At 42.9% G+C, this 17,850-nt stretch overlaps 1 protein-coding gene across 1 annotated transcript in view; it reads left to right on the forward strand.

Moving 5' to 3' along the window:
* Positions 1-10,136, forward strand: part of LOC126471459 (ras-related protein Rab-4B) — a 115,869-nt gene extending 105,733 nt beyond the window's left edge. The window contains exon 6 of the mRNA XM_050099651.1: positions 7,992-10,136. Coding sequence (XP_049955608.1) covers positions 7,992-8,104 — 113 coding nt within the window. The 3' untranslated portion in view covers positions 8,105-10,136. The remainder of the gene's footprint in view (positions 1-7,991) is intronic.
* Positions 10,137-17,850: the final 7,714 nt, after the last annotated feature.

The raw sequence follows: 17,850 nt of genomic DNA on the forward strand, positions 1-17,850 counted from the left end.
GCTCCTAACCAACCTATGGATCAGGATCTTCTGCCTTCGACTGAATGCCATTCCATGCTGTCGGTCGCAAGCTCTGAGCAGTCGTTGAGTTGACAGCACCCTTGGTCACGTTCCTCCATTTTCTGTTCACCCTATGTCCATTATCCACTGGAATATCCGCGGCATTCGCGCCAATCGGGATGAATTGTCGATCCTCCTACGATCCTACTCGCCGGTCATCTTCTGTCTTCAGGAAACAAAGCTGCGTCCCCATGACCGCTTTGTTCTCCCTCATTTTCAGTCCGTCCGATATGACCTCCCCTCTGTTGAAGGCACTCCAGCCCATGGAGGACTCATGATTCTGCTCCATGATACTCTCCATTATCACCCAATCCCCTTAAACAGTTCCTTCCAAGCTGTCGCCGTCCGTCTTTCCCTTTCTGGATGCATGTTCTCTCTTTGTACGGTATACATTCCATCGTCTACACCAATGGCACGAGCTGATCTCCTTCATCTTCTTGATCAGCTTCCACCCCCCCTATTTGCTGGTTGGGGACTTCAATGCCCACCACCCGCTTTGGGGCTCTCCACATCCTTTTCCACGTGGCTCACTATTGCTAGACATCTTCCACCAAGCGGATCTAGTCTGCCTCAACACTGGGGCCCCCACATTTTTGTCTGCCTCCACGGCAAATTTATCTCATTTGGACCTTGCGGTCGGTACTGTTCCGCTAGCTCGGCGCTTCGAATGGTTTGCCCTTGATGATACACACTCGAGTGACCACTTTCCATGTGTTCTTAGACTGCATATATGTGCTCGCGACGCTGGAAGTTTGCCCAAGCCGATTGGACACTTTTTTCGTCTCTAGCGACATTCGATGACCGTCGCTTTCCCAGCGTCGACGATGAGGTCACACATGTTACCGACGTTATTCTCACAGCTGCGGAACGTTCAATACCACGCACCTCCGAATTGCCTCGGCGCCCCCCAGTTCCTTGGTGGAACGAGGCATGCCGTGACGCAATACGTGAGCGGCGACGTGCTCTTCGCATTTTCCGTCACCATCCAACTTTGGCCAACTGTATCCGATACAAGCAGCTCCGTGCGTGATGCCGTCGCGTCATCCGCGATAGCAAGAAGGCAAGCTGGAAATTCTTTATTAGCTCATTTAACACCTTCACTCCCTCCTCGGAAGTTTGGAGTCGGCTTCGACGGTTCTCAGGCGCGCCTAGTTTCTCCCCGGTCTCTGGGCTCACTGTCACGCATGATACCTTAGTGGACCCTGTCGCAATTTCTAACTCATTGGGTCAGCACTTTGCTGAGATTTCGAGCTCTTCAAATTACCCGCCAGCGTTTCTCCCGAAGAAACGTGCAGCGGAAGTGCGACATCTTGCTTTCTCCTCTCAAAATCACGAAAGCTACAATACTGTTTTCTCCATGCGGGAACTCCGACATGCCCTCTCTTCTTCTCGCTCCTCCGCCCCAGGACCGGATGGTATCCATGTCCAAATGTTGCTGCATTTATCAACCCATAGCCTGCGTTACCTCCTTCGCCTTTATAATCGAATTTGGACCGACAGTACCTTTCCCAGGCGATGGCGGGAAGCTATTGTCGTTCCCGTTCCGAAACCTGGAAAGGACAAACATCTCCCCTCTAGCTATCGCCCCATTTCTCTCACGAGTAGTGTCTGTAAGGTTTTGGAGCGTATGGTGAATTACTGTTTAGCTTGGTGGCTGGAATCCCGCAGTCTTTTAACACCAGCCCAATGCGGATTCCGAAAGCATCGTTCTGCCGTTGACCATCTTGTTGCTCTCTCCACTTATATCATGAACAATTTTCTCCGGAAACGCCAAACGGTAGCAATATTTTTTGATCTGGAGAGAGCATACGATACCTGTTGGAGGACAGGCATCCTCCGCACACTGTTCTCTTGGGGCTTTCGAGGCCGGCTGCCCCTTTTTCTTCGCGAATTTATGGCAGAGCGCACATTTAGGGTGCGGGTGAACACTACTCTCTCCCGTACTTTCTCCCAAGAAAACGGGGTACCCCAGAGCTCCGTGCTGAGTGTTGTACTGTTTGCCATCGCCATTAATCCAATTATGGATTGTCTCCTTCCTGATGTCTCGGGCTCCCTCTTTGTGGACGATTTTGCGATCTACTACAGCTCTCAACGGACCAGCCTTCTTGAAAGACGTCTTCAAGGATGTCTCGATCGTCTCCACTCGTGGAGCATCGAAACTGGCTTCCGTTTCTCACCCAGTAAGACCGTTTGTGTTAATTTTTGGCGACGTAAGGAGTTTCTTCCGCCCTCCTTACATCTAGGTCCTGTCAACCTTCCGTTTTCCGTCGTCGCTAAATTCTTGGGTCTTATGTTTGACAGAAAACTGTGCTGGTCCTCCCACGTTTCCTATCTTTCGGCTCGCTGTCTGCGTTCCGTTAACACCCTTCGTGTCCTGAATGGTACCTCCTGGGGAGCGGACCGAGTGGTCCTTCTCCGCCTCTATCGCGCCTTAGTACGCTCGAAATTGGATTATGGAAGCATAGTCTACTCCTCTGCTCGGCCGTCTATTCTTCGGCGTCTCGACTCTATCCACCACCGTGGATTACGTTTAGTGTCTGGAGCTTTTTACACCAGCCCTGTGGAAAGCCTTTATGCTGAGACTGCTGAACCGCCGCTGTCCAATCGGCGGGCAGTCCTTTTGAGTCGTTATGCTAGCCATCTGTCTTCCATGCCTGCTAATCCAGCCCATGACCTTTTTTTCGACGCCTCCTTTGATGTCGGGTATGCAGGCCGCTCCTCCTCCCTACTACCCCCGGGAGTCCGCTTCCGTCAACTGCTCCATTCTCTTTCCTTCCGCTTTCCTAAAACCTTCTTGACAACTTGGGGTACAGCACCGCCTTGGCTCCGTCCCCGGATCGACTTGCTCAGAGACCTATGTCAATTTCCTAAGGATGGTACCCCTTCACTTGTTTACCGTCGGGCATTTGCTGCTCTATGTGCACAAATGACGGACGCCACATTTATTTACACCGACGGCTCGAAAACATCGTTAGGTGTAGGGAGTGCCTATATTGTTGGCGACACCCCAAATCACTTTCGGCTTCCCGACCAGTGTTCGGTTTATACTGCGGAGCTTTACGCTGTTCTCCAGACTGTCCACTACATCCGCCGCCATCAGCGGATACAGTACGTAATCTGCTCAGATTCTCTCAGCTCTCTCCTAAGTCTCCAAGCTCTTTACCCTGTGCACCCTCTGGTCCACCGGATTCAGGACTGTCTGCGCTTGCTCCACCTGGGGGGCGTCTCAGTGGCATTCCTCTGGCTCCCGGGACACGCTCGTATCTGTGGGAATGAGGCGGCCGATATAGCGGCCAAGGCTGCAGTCTCTCTTCCTCGGCCAGCTATTCAGTCTCTTCCGTTTACCGATCTACGGAGCGGTTTATGTCGCCAAGTTGCTCATTTATGGCATGCGCATTGGTCAACACTTCCCCATAATAAATTGCGGGAAGTGAAAGCCCTTCCTTGCGCTTGGACCTCTTCCTCCCGAACGCGTCGTCGGGAGGAGGTAATTTTAGCTAGACTCCGGATAGGGCACTGTCTTTTTAGTCATCGACATCTTTTAAGCGGTGATCCTCCCCCACTCTGTCCCCACTGCTCTCAGCTGTGGACGGTCAGACACCTTTTAATTGAATGCCCCTATTTTAATCCGTTACGCTCCCGTCTACAGCTATTGCCTGATCTATCGTCGATTTTAGCAGATGACACGCGCTCACCTGACCGCGTTCTACAGTTTGACGTCATTTGAAGCTTTTTTTGGGGACAACCAACCCCTTTCTATAGTGGATTTTTAAGCATTCCTTCTGCCTTTAGTTTCTCAAATTTTATGACTTTGTTCCCATTGCTGCTGATTTTAAATTTCGTTTTTTTCCTGTTTTCTACGTCACAGGCTGGGCGCTAATGACCATAGAAGTTTTGCGCCCTAAAAAAAAAAAAAAAAAAAAAAAAAAAAAAAAAAAAAAAAAAAAAAAAAAAAAAAACGGTCGCTCTACCGCTGATAATCGTGTGTCCCTCAAGTCTGCCATCCGAACAGCCTTTTCCAGATGCCAACACGTGGTTGCTGTCTTTTTTGATTTATGAAAAGCATATGACACGACCTGGCGACATCATATCCTTGCCACATTGTATGAGTTGGGGTCTCTGGGGCCCACTCCCAATTTTTATCCGAAACTTCCTGTTGCTCAGTACTTTCCCTGCCCAAGTTGGTGCCTCCCATTGTTCCATCCATATCCAGGAGAATGGAGTCCCGCAGGGCTCTGTATTGAGTGTGTTGTCTATTTTTTAGTGGCCATTAATGGTGTAGCAGCAGCTGTCAGGCCATCCATCTCACCTTCTCTGTATGCAGACGTCTTGCACTTCTGTTGGCTGCGTACCATTCATCCGGACCCAGAACTTTACCTTCATGACGATCCACTCACTGTAGTGTAGTGGAGACATATCGATCCTTAGGACTGGTTTTCGACACTTGGTTGACTTAGCTTCATCTTCTTCAGCTCAAGCAGAAGTGCCAGCAGCACCTCAATGCCCTCCATTGCCTGAGCAACAACAATTGGGGTGCAGATTGCTCTACGCTGCTGCGGCTCTACAGAGCCCTTGTCCAGTCCCGAATTGACTGTGGGAGTGTGGTTTATGGTTCGGCAGTGCCCTCAGCATTGCATTTACTCGACCCTGTGCACCACTGCAGGGTTCGACTAGTGACAGGAGCTTTAGTACGAGTCTGGTGACGAGCGTACTGGGGGAGGCTGGGGTCCCTCCATTGCAGATCAGACGTGTGCAACTGCTCGCCAGTTACGCAGCACACATTCGTAGTTCTCCTGAGCATATGAATTACTGTCTCCTTTCCCTGCCTGCGACAGTCCATCGCAATGGCAGGAGAGCACCATCATTCCGGTGCTCAAACCCAGTAAACCGCATCAGTGGCCCAGGTCGGGGCTAATGATTGCGGTTTGTGTGCGGTCCCTTCTCTCCAAACTGGAGTCCTTCACTTCACCACCTGTACTTGCGATCTGTTCACGTATGTCTCCATGGTGTATGCCTTGGCCGCATCTTCGTCTGGACCTGTCAAGTGGCCATAAGGACTCCGTTAACTCTGCGGCTCTCCGCTGTTACTTCCTCTTGATTCTTGACGTCTTCCGGGGCTCTGAAGTGGTTTACACTGATGGCTCAATGACTGATGGTCGTGTAGACTTTGCCTACATTGACGGCGGCCACATTGAACAGCATTCCTTACCAGATGGCTGCAGTGTATGTAGCCATTTCGTGTGCACTTCAGTATCTCTGTTCATGCCCTGGGGAGTCTTCTTTTATGTACTGACTCCTTGAGCAGCCTGAAAACTATCGACCAGTGCTACCCTTGTCACCCTGTGGTGTAGCGTCCATCCATGAGTTTGGTGATATTCGTCTGGACCTCTGGTCACGTCGGAATCCCAGGAAATGAACTTGCTGACAGCCTGGCCAAACAGGCTACATGGAAACCACTTCTGGAGATGGGCATCCCTGCAACTGACCTGCGTTCATTATTACACTGCAAGGTTTTTCAGCTTTGGGAAATGGAATGACAAAATATCATTATGTACAACAAACTTAAGAGCCATTAATGGGACCACAAATGTGTGGAAGTCCTCGATGAGGGCCTATCACAGGGACCTCCTGCGCCGTGAAGACCCACCTCAGTGTCGGTGTGGCACCCTGTTGACTGGCCCATATTCTTCTGCTCTGTCCTTCTTTGGCTGCCCTGAGACTTCACCTTCGGTTGCCAGACTCGTTATCATTGATTTTAGCAGACAACACCTCATCATCTGATGTGGTTTTACATTCCATCTGTGAGGGTGGGTTTTATCATTTGATCAGAGTTTTAACGCATGTCCTTTGTCCCTCTGTCCTCCACTCTATAGGTTTTAGGGCGGAGGTTTTAATGTGTTGCAGAGTGGCTGGCTTTTCCTTCTTATTTCTGTGGTTGGCCAGCCACTGTAATCTGCTTTCTTGTTTTACTCTCTTCTGTTTCTTGCATCTCTATGTTGTTTACTTGTCCTGTTTTGTTCCTTTCAGTGTTCGTTTCTTTCTTTCTTTCTTTCTTTCCATTTTGTTCTATGTCTCACCTGTTTTATTCTCACACTTGTGGCATTGTTTTATTAGGAACAAGCGACCGATGACTGCGTAGTTTGGTCCCTGTCCCCTCTTTTAAACCAACCAACCATCTCTAATGTACTGTCACATAGACTAGTCTGTCCAACGATGGAGGGACTGATGACCTAGTAGTTTGGTCCGCAACCAACCACTTATTATCCAGTCATACGATTTTTCCAGTCCCATACTACTGGGTATTCAGGCATTCTGATCCAGACACTTAAGTTTGGTATTTTAAGTAAATGCCTATTCATGAGTGTGGATGAAGAACCGAACTAAAAGCTACTTATTGGCACTCAGTAAAAAGCAAATATCAGAACAACAACAGTGAGGACAGGAGACAACGAGTGCTGTAGTCAACAATGATTTGACGGTGGTAAAACAATCAAATATTTCAACTTCGAATTGAATGTGTTGGAGAGCAGGAGACTTCAATTGTTGCTCCCAGCTGTCCAGAGGGGTGCAAATGTGGTTGCAGACTGTTTACAGTGATGGCTCAAGATAGCCTTAACTGTGAGACTTGAGCACCAATGTGTGAATGTGAATAATACTTCATGTCTGTGAAATACTAGACCTGCTATTTTTTCAAAGGCTGTCAAATGTAAACAGGTTTGTGTGCATGGGTATTGTTGTGTCTAGGCAAGACAGCCTAGACACAATGAGAGGAAGCCGAAAGGCACGCGCTTAAACTCACGCAGGCTGGCGTGAGGTCTGAAACAGGATACGTAATGAATGCTATAAAGAAAAGTACGTAGCTTCTGGAATACTTAACTTTAATCCATAATTGGTGAACATTGGTCTTGTTGATACAGTATTATCATCTCAATATAACTTGGTGATGGCGCCTTGCTAGGTCGTAGCAATTGACTTAGCTGAAGGCTATGCTAACTATCGTCTCGGCAAATGAGAGCGTATTTGTCAGTGTGGCGTCGCTAGCAAAGTCGGCTGTACAACTGGGGCGAGTGCTAGTACATCTCTCTAGACCTGCCATGTGGTGGTGCTCGGTCTGCGATCACTGACAGTGGCGACACGCGGGTCCGACGTATACTACCGGACCGCGGCCGATTAAAAAGGCTACCACCTAGCAAGTGTGGTGTCTGGCGGTGACACCACAGGTATGATTTGTATGCAAACAAAAAGTAATATAATTTTCTGCACAATATATTTACCTTCTACACAAATAGGTGGCTGAGTAAGTGTTTAAAGACTAGATTCAAATTATTTTTAATTGACATCCTCACACCTTTTCAGTGAAACAGAATGCAGACAGTTGGAAAAATGTCAGTATTTCTTTCTTCTTCACATACCACTTTCATACTCAGCTTTGTACCCCCAGTGATGCATCAGCTTAACTGTATGTTAATTGCAGTAATGACTTAATCCACAGCAATATATTAATCATTTTTAAATCATGAAAAGGGGAATGTATATTCAGTGCATAATTAAATGAATATGTATATTGCTTATTTTAAGTTTGTCATACCCATTGAAATATCTTCACGTATGCCCAGGTGTAGGTCTACCTTCAGGAGGTATGTGAATCCTTGTACCACTGCTTAAGTTCAATTAATGAAAGTACTACAGACTCAGAAGAATGAACAGATAACTTTTGTGTGTGTGTGTGTGTGTGTGAAATATCTTCACGTATGCCCAGGTGTAGGTCTACCTTCAGGATGTATGTGAATCCTTGTACCACTGCTTAAGTTCAATTAATGAAAGTACTACAGACTCAGAAGAATGAACAGATAACTTTTGTGTGTGTGTGTGTGTGTGTGTGTGTGTGTGTGTATTTTGGCAGATAGCATATTGAATTAACACTTTTTCAGGGGAAGTGGATCCAGAAAGAATTGGCTCAGGAATACAGTTTGGAGACAGTACCACTCGCCGACTCCACAGAGAGAGCAATAGGCGACCACCCGATTGTATTTGCCGCATGTGAACAGAATGTGTCTGTTTTGTGATAAATATTTTTCATTGAGAAGTCAGTGAATTGTTGTTGTGTTTTAAAATGTGAATCATAATGCATGCTGAGGTTTGATTTATGTTTATAATAAAAGCTATATATTGCATATATAGAATACTATAGAATATTTGTAACAAATATAAAATTAATAGATTACACTAATGCCATAAACAAAGTTTGCTGTATTAGTCACTGGCAAATGACTTAAGAGAAAGTATCATGTGGCACAAGAATCTCAAAATAACATATAAGGGAAATCATTTCCTGTAATCTAAAATAAGTGATGAATGTAGTTGTACTTAAAAAAAAACATTGTATGACAATGCCTTATGGTACTTAAAGGTTTAATTCACAGAAAACATTTTATAAAATACTGAAGTTATGTTCATTCAAAACTCTATGCTACTGAAATTACACTTTATTCCAAATACAAGCTAAATGGTAAGATATTCTTCCATTACTTTTTCTCACCTTGCGTTTACTATAAGGATCTAATGATTTAAACATAACTTCTGCTGACATTGCATTGTGTACAACTAAGTTGAAAAATATCTATTTTAGTAAGTATACTACTACATAGTAAATTAAATCAGACATCAAAACTATTCTCATTTACACTTACTTGTTTATTAAAAAGTACAGATACTAATGACATACGTCAACCCATACTTGTATGGTCAGATATCCATTTATTACACTGCAGAGTCACTATTGTCATTAACTGACATTTAAATCATTTTGTCCATACATAAAAATGGGACTTCTACAAATCATATATGTAGTAAAATGAAACTTGGAGCTGTTAACACATTGTTGCCTCTGAAGAACAGTTAAAACTGTTGAATTTGGTTGTTAGTTCCAATGTTACATGTGTAGGACAAGGCAATGAGCAGTGAATGAATTTTGGATACATAACAGGTCAAAATACACGTTTAAGTGAGATGTCTTAAACATAGCACCAGAACTTGGCTGCAATTAGACTTTTAGCCAGGAATATAATCATAGAGACTTTTAGGACATAACTACATTTATATAGCCGAAAAAAGTGTATATAGAATCAGCAAGTGACCTCCTCTTGGAAACACCAATTATTATCTAAGAAAATGTATGGTGTTATTTCAAATGTATGTTCAAATAGACAACTATTGTAGAATACTAACAACATAAAAAAGAGCTGTGCACTAAGTAATGTAGGCAGCCATCATGCTTAACCATTCCTTAAAATAACTAGATAAGTTACATATCATGTAAAATATTTAATGTACTCAATTACTGTATTTCAGTTGTCACAAATTCACATTTCAATCCTCTTTGATTATTGTGGTCTCTGAAAGCCTGGTGACAACTATTACTAGTTAAACAGGATGTATATCTTTATGAAAGAAAACAATTCTCATTCAAATACACAACCTGTTTTAAAACAGGATTTATCAGTTGAAATCTGTTGACTTTTCCTGCACGTGTATGGAATTATAGTGGTGCTACATGCATTTTATTACAAGCCGAACATTTTGAATTTAAACCAGTAAAAATAAAATAAACTCTTAAGAAATTAGACTATAAGACCAAATGAATAAAATCACGGCTTCCAATTATCTTTAAAAATATTTATATTGTGCATTAATTTATTGATTTCAAATTTAAAAAATCTTACACTCTTCAATTTGTAAAGCAATTTTACATATAATAAAAAGCTGTTAGTTGATATAAAACATTTATTGGGAACCAGCCACTGCTGTCAGATTAATGTGCCTGTCTGTAAAGCTATCCCTGAAAATGTAAATGTGCGTTTTAATCATCGTGGTCCTGTTAAAGACATTATAGTGTCCTCCAGCTAAAGTCCAATTTTTGACAAGAAACATGGAGGGTTGTTAGTCATGGAATCCAAATCACACTGTGATTTGGCAATTTATTTTTAAATAATTGTACCAGGTGTGAACATATTGTAACAAAACTGCCATAAACACATGCAACTCACCAATGTGAATAAACTCAAATTTGAAACATACTGATAGTCAATTTTTTACTTACAAGTGGTGTGTGTGTGTGTGTGTGTGTGTGAGAGAGAGAGAGAGAGAGAGAGAGAGAGAGAGAGAGAATCAATCCTAAATTTAGAAGTTGGATCACTTGTACTGCATTTACATACATCTAATTTGGTCTTTCATTTGTGTACAGCCTCATTCAAGTGATTACAGATTTGCAGTTTTGGGACTTGGAAACTTATTTCTGCAGATTTTTTCCAGGCGAAATTTTAACTTGCCAACTTGAAAATTCAACAGAGGAGGAAAATAATAATAATAATAAATGTATTTGAATATGCTTTGTGATTGGAATTAGTTATGTATTAGCATTTCCTTTGTTATATGCACTATGAAGTCTCAGTGCTTCAAGTATGCCAATATTTTTGCATTTGTTCATTGTACACAATCATTAGCATACTGACCACATTGTCCAGTATGTCCTACGCAACCCAGTTACAAGGCCAACAGCTGCTTCAAAGCAAGTAAATGTTTTCCTGTGGACTGGGAGATTAATTACAGGCAGATTGGATAAACATAGCTGACTGGGTATCACATTTGGCAATAGTGAATTTGTGAACTAGGTTCTTCCTTAACTATGTTGGATAACAGTAAACTTATCACCTGAAAGAGGTTGTATTGCATTACATTACCATGAGACATGCTCAGCAACACCACTAAATCAATTATCAACATTACTGAAGATTTCATGTTGTAAAGATGGAAGAAAATAAACAGAAAAAATTCTCTAGAGCTGAAAAACATTTAAGTAGACATCTGTAAAGTAAACAAAAAGGAACAATATAATTCGCTACCTTAAAAGTTTTCAACTCTGAACACTGCCCATCAGTGGCTCAGAACCCCAATAAAACAGCAAGTGGTGTATTCTGCAGTTTGATTTCAAAATGTAGTGTTGTCAATATCTTTATACCCCATACCATAGAGAATACGTTGGTCAATAGCTTGTTGTAGCCATTAGGTGGGTCAACCAATTGGACATAAAGTGGAGCGAACCTTGGTGATGCTTCTCGTGGAGTTTCAGCAGTTTGCTGATCACAAAGCATTCATACATATTACAGGTTGTTGGCCACGGATTTAGATGCCTTCACATATGGAAGAATCTTAGTAGATTTTAAAGCCATTGTTATTCAGTGCTAAAGAACATATCAATACAGTGGCACAGGTATACATTTGCACTGTCTGCTTAGCTAGAGCTGTTGTCGACTCTGAAGGTTAATTTGAACCCGACAGTGATTTACTATGCATAGTGCTCTGTAGGAGGTATGCCCTTGACTTTTTGAGTAGACTTACCTATACAAATGTACACTTAAGGTGACAAAAGTCATTGGATACCTCCTAATATCATGTGTGACATCCTTTTGCCCAGCATAGCGCTGCAACTCAATGTGGCATGGACTCAACAAGACAATGGAAGTCCCCTGCAGAAAAGTTGAGCCACGCTGCCTCTATAGCTTAACCACAATTGTGAAAATGTTGCTGGTGCAGGATTTTGTACACAGACTGATCTCTCGATTATGTCCCATAAGTGTTCAATGGGATTGATGTCAGGGGTGATCTGGACGGCCAAATCATTCACTTGAATTGTCCAGAATGTTCTTCAAACCAGTTGCAAACAATTGTGGTCCAGTGACATGGTGCATCATTGTTTGGGAACATTCAGTCCATGAATGGCTGCAAATGGTCTCCAAGTAGCCAAACAACCATTTCCTGTCAATAACTGGTTCAGGTGGACCAGAGGACCAAGTCCATTCCGTGTAGACAGAGCCACCATCAGCTTGCACTGTGCCTCGCTGACAACCTGGGTCTGTAGCTTCGTGGGGTCTGTGCCACACTCAAACGCTACCAACAGTACTTACTAGCCAAAATTGGGACTCATCGCCAGCCGCAGTGGCCAAGCGGTTCTAGGCACTTCAGTCTGGAACTGCACAACCGCTACAGTCACAGGTTTGAATCCTGCCTTGGACACGGATGTGTGTGATGTCCTTAGGTTCATTAGGTGTAAGTAGTTCTAAGTTCTAGGGGACTAATGATCTCATATGTTAAGTCCCATAGTGCTCAGAGCCAGTTTTGGGACTCATCTGACCAGCCCACAGTTTTCCAGTCATCTATAAGAGTCCAACCAATATGGTAACAAGCCCAGGAGAGGGGCTGCAGGCAATGTCATGCTGTTAGCAAAGGCACTTGCATCTGTTGACTGCTGCCATAGCCCGTTAATGCCAAATTTTGCCGCACTTCATCGTACAACCCACATTGATTTCTGTGGTTATTTCATGCAGTGTTGCTTGGCTGTTAGCACTCAACTCTGTGCAAACGCCACAGCTTTTAGTCATGAAGTGCAGCCCATCGGCCACTGCGTCATCCGTGGTGAGAGGTAATGCCTGAAATTTAATATTGGCTCAAAATGGCTCGGAGCACTATGGGATTTAACATCTGAGGTCATCAGTCCCCCAGAACGTAGAACTACTTAAACCTACCTAACCTAATGACATCACACACATCCATGCCCAAGGCAGGATTCGAACCTGCGACCATAGCGGTCGTGCGGTTCCAGACTGTAGCGCCTATAACCGCTCGATTTGATATTCTCAGCTCTCCTGATGCTATGGATCTCTGAATACTGAATTCCCTAATGATTTCTGAAATGGGATGTGCCATGTGTATAGCTCCAACTAGCATTCTGTGTTCAAAGGTTGTTAATTGCAGTCGTGCAGCCATGATCACCCGAGTCCAAATGGAAGCTCCACAGATGCACAGATGCACCAACATTTTGTACCTCATGCATGTGATACAACCAGCATCTCTGTATGTGCATATCACTATCCCATGACTTTAGTTACCTCAGTGTATGGGGCATATAATTTAATGTGGACTCCAAACCATGGTGCAACTCAGCATTTTACACATTGACAATCATTGCCAGAAACGAAGAAAAAAAAAAAACCAAACAAACTAGGAATGACCTGGGATTGAACCCAGGGCCTGTTAATCTGCAGCCAGGCATGTAGCCACAGAGATAAAACTTCATAGCATTATTGATTGATAAACATGACTTTACTGATTTATCTACATGAACAGTCTTAGACATAAAAAATCAGCCGCTCACTACGAGTCAGATGCTGTCCGTAGCCACCCCTCGGGTACAGTCGCTACTTGTACTCTTTTTGTATCCAAAGAGGAAAGGTACCTCTTCCGCCAGCTTCCCATTCCGGAAGACTCTTTCTCCACTGTCGCTGCTGTTGAGGTCTTATACATATAACAGTAAATGACAGGAAAAGGAAATGGTGAGGACAGGTTTGGGATAGGAAAGGGGGAGTGATAGGCCATTGTGGGACACACTTTGTCTGGCTCCTCCCCTTTGGCCTGTCCGGCTTGTGTTGTAACCACGACCAGAACGGTCGCGGGGTTGCCGAGAACGAAAGCGTGGTGGAACCAAACAGGAGCAGCCCACGAACAAACAAAACAAACGGGGAGGAACAGACACGAACAACAATGGACAACTGAACAAGACCTAACGAACAACCACAAGCAAATAACAACAGGGTCACAAGCGAAACCTCACGAATCCACAACATCCACTCATACACGGAAACCAAGTAAACACTGTGTGTAGGCGAGATGTCAATAGACTAACCCGAATATCAGACTGCCTGCTGAGCAAGAGGCAGGCACTTAAATACCTGTTAGAGTACGTTGCTATTGGCCACTGGGACCACGTGCTCCACTATGGCGCCCTCACATTATACGCGGGCCAGGAGCGCGCACGCAGCTACGGCTTATGGCACGACGGCTGGAGATACCTCTAATGGTAATCGAGGTCCATGCCGTCTGGTGTGCATTCAAAACCCGCGGTGCTCGGTACCAGAGCTTGGGTGACCTTTCTGGTAGCTAAGCTACCATCGGCATAGCCTTCCAGATCCTCGCTCACACGGACAGTGCTACATTAAGGCAGTGTCCCCTGAGGAGGATTGTGTTCAATAAACTAATGGAAAACACACAAAATATTCATTGTATTAATACAAATTAAATTCAACTTTCTATAGAAACGTCACAACGGCAGTCTATCTTAATAAAGCATTAAGTGTCGATAAGACAATTGTGCCTATTTTAACATGAATTAGTAGGACATTACCAACTTTCGACTTCGAGAAGGTCTGTATTTACTTCATGTCTTGTATCATACTCAAGTATTATGAAAATGTCACAGTTCATAGATAAAATTATGTATTCACAACAACAAAAAATATGTCAGCAGAAAACAAAAGTGGCATTATGAATTTTGCAGTACCATACGATTCTTGCTCTGACACTAAGGGATACTGAAAGTAGTAAGACAAATTTTGCTCAAGCGTTGTCTTAAAATTCCCTTATTGAGTTCCTACCTGTCTGCTTGTAGCTCTGCTACAAGAAATTAAAAACCTCGCATTCAGCGAGTCTCGAAAGGCGAACGAAAACACTGTCCTATTCGGACCAAAACCTCAAAAGCGTATTCAGCAGACGCAATTCACAATTTTGGAGCTTCTCCAGTGGCTGATGTGGCAATGTATCTTTGGTATACAATATTGTTATTGAGATCATTGTCATCGACACACTCGCCAGAAGACAGACGTGACCTGGCTGCTTCTTGTCAGCTTTTCTGACGGATATTCTGCCATTGCTCGAAACGTGAAGACTTACGGTGAATTCGAATATTCCATATGGCGAAGACCTGATGTTTCTATTCTTCCAGCTCTAACACTCAAAAAATAGTTACAATAAATGGCAGAAAAGTGCCTGTGAACCAACAATTAATAATGCAGTCATAATTAGTGGAATCTGATAAACTCCATCTGTCATCTGATAATTGTGAAAAACTACTTTTTTCATCTGCACAGCACCACATTATTTTCAGTGTGGATTTCAGGTAGAAAATTTGTTCGGCGCCAAACAATTAGGGTTTTGACTTGTTCTTGTGCATGTTGTAAGAGGCATGTGGAGATGATTGTATGAGGAACTGTAAGGAGGGAAATTCCTCTGTAGTTATTCACATCAGATTTGTGACCTTTTTCATGGAGTGGTTGGATCAGTGCACATTTCCTGCAGTCTGGAAGTTTTTCACTTCGAAAGTTGGTAATATCCTACTAATTCGTGTTAAAATAGGCACAATCATCTTACACACACTTAATGCTTCATTAAGATAGAAGATAGACTGCCGTTGTGATGTTTCTATAGTAAGTTGAATTTAATTTGTATTAGTATAGTGAATATTTTAATTGCTTTTTCCATTAGTTTATTGAACGCAATAGTAATTATCAAAAAGAAATTAATCAACAAACGTGTATTCTTTTACAATATCTAAAACACTCTGACAATGCTAAAGTAGTTTAAAACTTCTATGCCTGTAGCAACCTACAGGTTCTAACAATGTCATTAAACCAGTGTAGTTTGAAGAGCATTTTCGTCTAGAAATGAGTTGCCTTGGCGGCTGATCGATCAAGAGCAGGAAAGGTAAAATTTTATGAGTACGCGATCAGGGGAACAAGTGCCTGAGAGATGACTTCCCTATCAATTTCCTGGATAGTTTTGTTTCTCAAATCAACAGAGTGTGTTATCATGCAGTAGCACACATGATGTAGTTTTGTCGGTCAGTTTTCTTATTCTGCAACCGAAAGGTGTCTCAATTGTAGGCAACAAATTCCAGCTGTGATGGACACATCCTTGAGGGAAGAATACGTAGTGCGAAACACACTTTTGGAGCTATCAGATGGAAAATATTATGTTCACACTACTCTTTGCTAGAGTTTAGGTCTTTTAATAGGGCTCAGCCTTTCATTTCTTCTTAGGAAGTTAACGACAAAGGCATAACTAGTCACCAGTAACAGTCTTGCACAGGAATGCTCAATGAGCGAACTGACGATGTTCAAGCAAAACTGCAATAGTAATCACTCTGTTGATTTTTGTTGTGTTTAATTAGGACATGCAGTACTCCTACACCAGACTTCTGAACCTTGCCTGTTGAATGCAAATGTCGCATGATGGTTAAATGAATGGTAATCCATCACTTATATCGGTAGTCAAGACTTCCTTAATGTGGAAAATCATTCATGTCAGAACGACCTTTGTTGAAACAAGAATATCTTTTCTTGTTGTATTTTTCCCAAAAGCACTCGTGCTACACACAGTTCAAGTCTTTTGAGCTGCCTTCTCTGCATTCACCCCTCTATTATACAAAAAGTAAATATTGTGTTGCAGATGACCTTTCTCCACTTGCGACCCATTTTACAATGCTTAACCGCAGTTCATGATTTTCAAGTATATGATCTCCAATGCTTAACTGCAAGATGATAACTAGAAGTTCAAATTCGAAAATGACAGCTTATACATATACTGACAGCACCACGCTGCATTCACCTGGGTGGCGCCCGATTTCAGGTGGCAGGTGGCGTCTCGCCGGTGGCCGCTGCAGCTCGAGGAAACACTCAAGCATAAACTGTTCTGATCACAACGCACCCACGAGCTGTCCTGCGGAATTGTTTCACTGGTGGGTACAAAGTAAAGGGAATTATCTTAGATATTCAAACAGACTTTTAACTTTAGACGATGGCCAAAATGTTGTTTTAAAAAAAAAAAAAAAAAAAAGAGAGAGAGGCAGTCGGACGCGAGCATGCAACAACAAGTTTAGAATGCACAACGATTCCCACTAGACCATGGGCTCACACAAACACCTCATCTCGGAAATAGATAACATATCCTCCTGCGACTTCTGCATCTTACAATGTTGCCAGACTGTGCAGATGGCCAGACTCAGTGGTGTCAGGGGCTGTCAGATTTATTGGCCACCTTAAGTGAACGACTCGGACTTAGTCTCTGTGGCGGCCGGCTGGCACTCAGTTTTTATGTCTAACACTGTACATACTACTCCCGTTCAGCAATGTGCATGTTCTACAGTAAATTATTACCCACTGGTGACCATGACTTGCCTAGAATTTACTGTCGTTCAAGCCTAGAGAGCATTTTTGTAAGAGATGTTCAGTTATTGTTGTCTGCTGTTGAACCCCAAATACTTACTTTTCACTGCAAATAGTCCAAATTTTCCTTTCTTTTTCTTTTACTGTGTGTCTCTTGAAATGGCTTTACTCTTATTCAACATTAGTAACTACCTTGGTCTAAGAATTCTTATGGGAGCAGTTCTCTGCTCATTACATACATAACCAATACTTTCTGCACTCAACCTTACAAAAATCTTCAATGATGTGGAAGTGTTAACAATAGCTTCCTTATTATTTGATCATTTACAACTTTTATTTGCACAAAATGTATTCCATTTTTTATCGGCTCACACTGAACTTGATTTGCCAATTTGCTAGCCAGTGTTGGACTAATCTCAGATTAATGTTCCTAGAATACAGATTTCGGAGTTCAGCTTGATCTAAGTTCATTTTCTGCATTAATTAACAATCAAATTCTATATACAATGGTTCCTAAATCCAAATTGTCAGTAGCTTGCAATGTTGTCTGTCATTTTAAAGTTCTGGGCATTTTATTTTCAAAGTAATCAACATGTCCCTACTTGTACACATGCTTTAATTTCTCATTTGTGTTTGTGGTTTACCTCAGAATTCCAGCCTGCCCCCTTTATAAACTAAGAAAGTCGTCCATAAATTTCACCTTTTTTTCACCAACTGTACACATGGCACAATTATTACC

This window comes from Schistocerca serialis, chromosome 3 (genome assembly GCF_023864345.2).
Source record: "Schistocerca serialis cubense isolate TAMUIC-IGC-003099 chromosome 3, iqSchSeri2.2, whole genome shotgun sequence".
NCBI lineage: Eukaryota > Metazoa > Arthropoda > Insecta > Orthoptera > Acrididae > Schistocerca > Schistocerca serialis.